The sequence below is a fragment of the Mytilus edulis genome, chromosome 3 (assembly GCF_963676685.1).
Source record: "Mytilus edulis chromosome 3, xbMytEdul2.2, whole genome shotgun sequence".
NCBI lineage: Eukaryota > Metazoa > Mollusca > Bivalvia > Mytilida > Mytilidae > Mytilus > Mytilus edulis.
This window is the reverse complement of record NC_092346.1, coordinates 81,242,599-81,247,435: the sequence shown is the minus strand read 5'-3', so window position 1 is coordinate 81,247,435 and position 4,837 is coordinate 81,242,599. Positions and strand designations below refer to the sequence as shown.

Here is a 4,837-nt window from a genome sequence, read left to right as displayed (position 1 = left end):
GAGTAAAAGGAAGATTAATAAGACAAATTGTGATCACGATAATTTTGGTTGAATCTTGTTTTTCAAAACACTGGTTATATTTTTCATCATGTCAGATATTTATAATTCCCCACTAAAAAACTGCAATGAAAGACAGATTTGATGTCGAAATTTCTGAGGCGAAATTTCCGTACAATTTAGCTTTTATTCACAACATGTAATTTTTGTACCTTCACGTTAAAGAACTAAACTTTCAGCTGTAATGTCTATGCCCCCAGAGTTTGAGAAGGCTCATACCCCAAGAGATGTAGATCTTAATGCTGCAGGAAGAGGTGTATGGTTGGTTAAGGTAAACTCACTTGTTACATCACTTATTTGTGACACACAGCAGTGAAAGCATAGTCATGATACATGTAGTCCCTTCTGAGAAAATATTTTTATTGTTTACCTGTTTACTTTGTTGTACCACCTGCTGAATCCGGGTCCGTCCGCCCTGATTCTGGTTCGCCCTAGTTTCTGTTCGCCCTAATACCTGTTCGCCCCGAGTCCGTTCGCCCTGATTTTATTTTTTAGTATAGTGTTGCGTTGTGTGTATATAATTGAATGTGTTGAAGTCAGTCTTCAATTTCGCCGAATATTTATGATGTATCGTGTTATTTTGTCTAAATCTCGTGACACCAAATCGCCGGCACTGCAGCCGTCCCGCTAGACCACACGACCACCTGGGCTTCACAAAATATAAAGCTTTCGGTGGCTGTGTGTTACCTTTCCTCGTCAGTTTTAATCTAGCGGCGTACTACAGTACATGATATATAAGGCATGGAGATGTTATTGTTACAGATCAGCTCAATTATCTATAGTAAAGGATCCTACAAATTAATGCAAGATACAGTCACAGAAAATAATTATATTTATAAGTACGTCTGAGTCAGTGACAACTCTACAACAGATGTATCCATCGGATCACCAGCAATGATGGTGATACATGGCTGTGTACATAATGTATATACAACTCGTCTAATCATCAACCCAACAATGTTAGATCTGTAAATTTGCTTTCGAAATTTTTTCGTTCATTGATGTAACATATATATATCAATAATGAATTTAGGACGAACAAACCCAGGGCGAACGGACTATCAGGGCGAACAAACTCAGTGCGAACGAACCTAGGGCGAACGATCCCGATACCCCACCTGCTACTGTTGTAAAATTTCCTGTAGACTACAGTGCAAATCAAATGATCATACAACAAGGCATATTTATTGTCTACAATACTGGTATAAAAATTTTGTACCAGTATTGTAACTTTTTTTTTTAAAACAACAATACTGGTACATTACTGATATACCAGTATTGTAGTTGTATAATTGTTGACTATACTTTAAGGTGTATAATGAAAAATTAATTTTAAGCAAAATTAGATTTTGAAGTTCAAAGGGAGATTAAATGAACACAAAAAGATTATAGAGGATTATTGTGAAATCAATAAAAGATTAATTACCTATATATATATATATATGTATTGTTTATTTAAAAAAACACAATATTGGTACAATACTGGAATACAATACTGGTACAAATTTTTTATACCAGTATTGTGCACAATACTTGTATACCAGTATTGCGATCACCAACTACAGGAGATCCATGGAATTTACTATCACAAACTATAATTGAAACCACCACTGTTGAGATCCGCTAACACCAGCTGTTCTCTCTAGCTTCAAATAAACAAATTCAAACAAAACATGTACATATATTTTTAATCAAAATCTGTATATACAAACACTCCAATTGTTATAAATTATTTTTATGAATTTTGTATAAATTTTTGTCAATCACGCATGCGCAACAACATGTATTCTTCAGTATTGAAGCCTTGTTGACCTTAAAGAAGAAGAAGAAAAAAATTAATTGCAATGGATCATGGCAGGCACATGTATACACCTTATCTGAATATCGCTACATATGTGTTTGTATTTGGAAATCTGTCCAGCCTGACCCAGGAAATATGCTATTTAAAATTCAACACAGGCTTTAATAATATCGATATAGATAGACAACAATATCTAATAACCAATGACAGTCGGACCAGAGGTATAGGCCGCTTTTACCAGGAAAGAACAAAAACTGACACCTATGGACAGTCATTCTTCCCAAAGACCATCACTGCATCAGGGATTGGAATCAACTTCCAGCTAAAACAACATCGGCTGACTCGATAGAGGGATTCAGAGATGCTCTGAAAGCAGGCTCTGGAAGGAAGTGGACAGCATAGAGTGTATATAATTTTAATTGTAAATTGGCGAACGTTTTAAATGTAAATAACTTTGAGAAGACTTGCTGCCTTGCCAGGTACTGCGCTAAGTTTTCGCGGGACCATACACATTCAATATGAATTTGGTTCCTTACTTCGAAAAGAAGAAGAAGAAGAGGAGTCTGTCCCACTTGAACTTTTGACATCTTACAACAATCACTTTTCCACTGTGGCGTCAAAATATTGTTATTATGATGTTAAAATTTTACAGGAACTTATGTGATGTCCAGTAATGGCGGACAGATAGGCTAGCAATAAGGTGTATAAGGATAAACTGAGTCAGGACATAATTTATCTAGTGAAATGTAATTTATTATTTTAGTGTTTGCCAGCAATCACCTAATCACTATTTTTCAGCAGTTACTGGATATCACAAAGTTCTCATAAAATTTTGACGTCATAATAGAAAATTTTACAAAGTATCTGAAGCCGCAATGCATGGAAAGTACATGTAATTGTTGGATGATGTCAAAAGTTCATTTGGACAGATTCTCGGGTCAAGTGGGACAGATTTCTAAATAGCAATAAGGTGTATTATTTCTGTAAGGAATCTGCGTCCAAATGTTTTACAACTACTTTTTGGCTGCTCTCAAACAAATAACAATAAAGGTTCAATTAACTTGATGTGTGGTCCAATAAAAGTGGACATACATGTTCATGTACAACCACCAATACAGGTGACACTTTTTTAAAATTAATATTAATTTAAAAGATATTTTCGATTTTAGAATGAGGGATGTATGTTGGACAGGTGGGGCCAAACAGTGTCCATTCATTCACATGAAAATGCTTTGATGAAATTTTTTCAAATTCAGATATGTGACTTATTATGTGATTGAGTTATTGCCCATTGAACAAAAAATAATAATTTTTTGAATTTTAGAAAACTATTTTGTTAGTGATTAAATCATATCTAATTTTAGGTTTACGTTACTGGTTCATGTATATATTATTGTGTTTGAGTTATTTCCCTTTGAACAGAAATAGTTTAATTCATTCAAGTATTTCATCAAAAATTAAATTTTGGGGTTCTTTGATATGCTGTTTCTAACAATCATGTCAATGTACTTAGATTTTGGATATTGGACCATAATATTAATAGGTAAATGTTCATTTTCATTTTTTCAGTTTTTTTTACCACATTCATTATGCATGTTATGTGTCACAAACCTATGCTGTATCAAATATTCAATCACAAATTCACAACCCAAAATCAGAGCTGTTTTAAGCTTAAATGTTGTGTCAATACTTGCTCAATTTCTCTCAACAGTTTCTTGTTTAAATGATTTATTGTTTGTTGGTTGCTTAACTACTGGTGGCAAATATTTTTTTTAAATGAGCAGTTAAGCAATTAGAAATCAGAAATCATCATAATTTTTTATGACTTGTTTGCTATAAAACATCAAACACCAGCTGAGCCTAAACACTTCTCAGCATCATCGAACTAGTACCTCTGTTATACATTTGTAGTGAAGTCAGTCAAAATAGTACAGAATGACAAATAAATAAATAAATAAGCTTTTTTGAAAGTCAGCACAGTAGACTAACAGAAAACATAACATGAGCTCTATTGATCTTTTAACCGAAATACAACACAACAATTTTCTTATACAATACATGCAATAAGTTACATAACACAAAATAATGCACTTTTAGCATGGTAGTATTAAATAATAAGCAGGTAATAAGCATGAAAAGTTAGGTATTCAAGTTATAAGCATGAAAAGTTAGGTATTCAAGTTAAAAGCATATGAAAAAGGTTAACTAAGCACGATAAGAAATCTGGTAAAATGCATACATGATAGCATAAAATATGAAATATATATATATAATCTTGTATGATTTTAATTTTTAGTTTCTTGTGTATAATTCGGAGTTTAGTATGACGTCCATTATCACTGTACTATTATGCATATTTTAGGGGCCAGCTGAAGGACACCTACGGGTGCGGGAATTCTCGCTACATTGAAGACCCATTGGTTGCCTTCGGCTGTTGTTTGCTCTATGGTCGGGTGGTTGTCGCTTTGACTTATTCACCATTTCCTTTCTCAATTTTATATAGGATATGATCTAAATGGTAATTTTTTTAACTATTTTAGGTACCAAAGTATTTGTCAGAAAAGTGGAGTCATGCAGATGGTGGAGAAGTTGGAAAGCTCAAAATCACAAGATCAAAGTAAGACCTTAATTTGCAGGGAAGATGCATTATTCTTCTTTAAATTTTTCTCATTCTTTTTCTCATACCTTTACAAAATGTTTTTTTTTTGGTTCTTTCTGAACAAAGAGTCATCAGGCATTTTGGTTTAACTCTGTCCATTTTCCTTCTGTAATAAGGTAAGTTAATTCTATTTAAAATCTGCACATATTTTGAATCAACAATAAGCATGAGCTTGAGAAATCTCCTGCAACCAACTACATGTATAACATATATACAAGCTTTATTTCAAAAAGAAGAAGACCTGGAAACTTCATACACGTATCTGCTATAATAGTATACATATGTCTTTTGTTCTAAGGTTACAATGTTTCCTGTTAATT

General features: G+C 33.2%; 1 protein-coding gene across 1 annotated transcript in view; it reads left to right on the top strand.

Moving 5' to 3' along the window:
- The first annotated feature begins 173 nt into the window (after nucleotides 1–173).
- The window catches only part of LOC139514517 (general transcription factor IIF subunit 2-like), a 50,531-nt gene continuing 45,867 nt past the window's right edge, over nucleotides 174–4,837 (top strand). Inside the window, exons 1-2 of the mRNA XM_071303875.1 lie at nucleotides 174–328; nucleotides 4,399–4,475. Of these exons, the coding sequence (XP_071159976.1) occupies nucleotides 242–328; nucleotides 4,399–4,475 (164 nt within the window). The 5' untranslated portion in view covers nucleotides 174–241. The remainder of the gene's footprint in view (nucleotides 329–4,398; nucleotides 4,476–4,837) is intronic.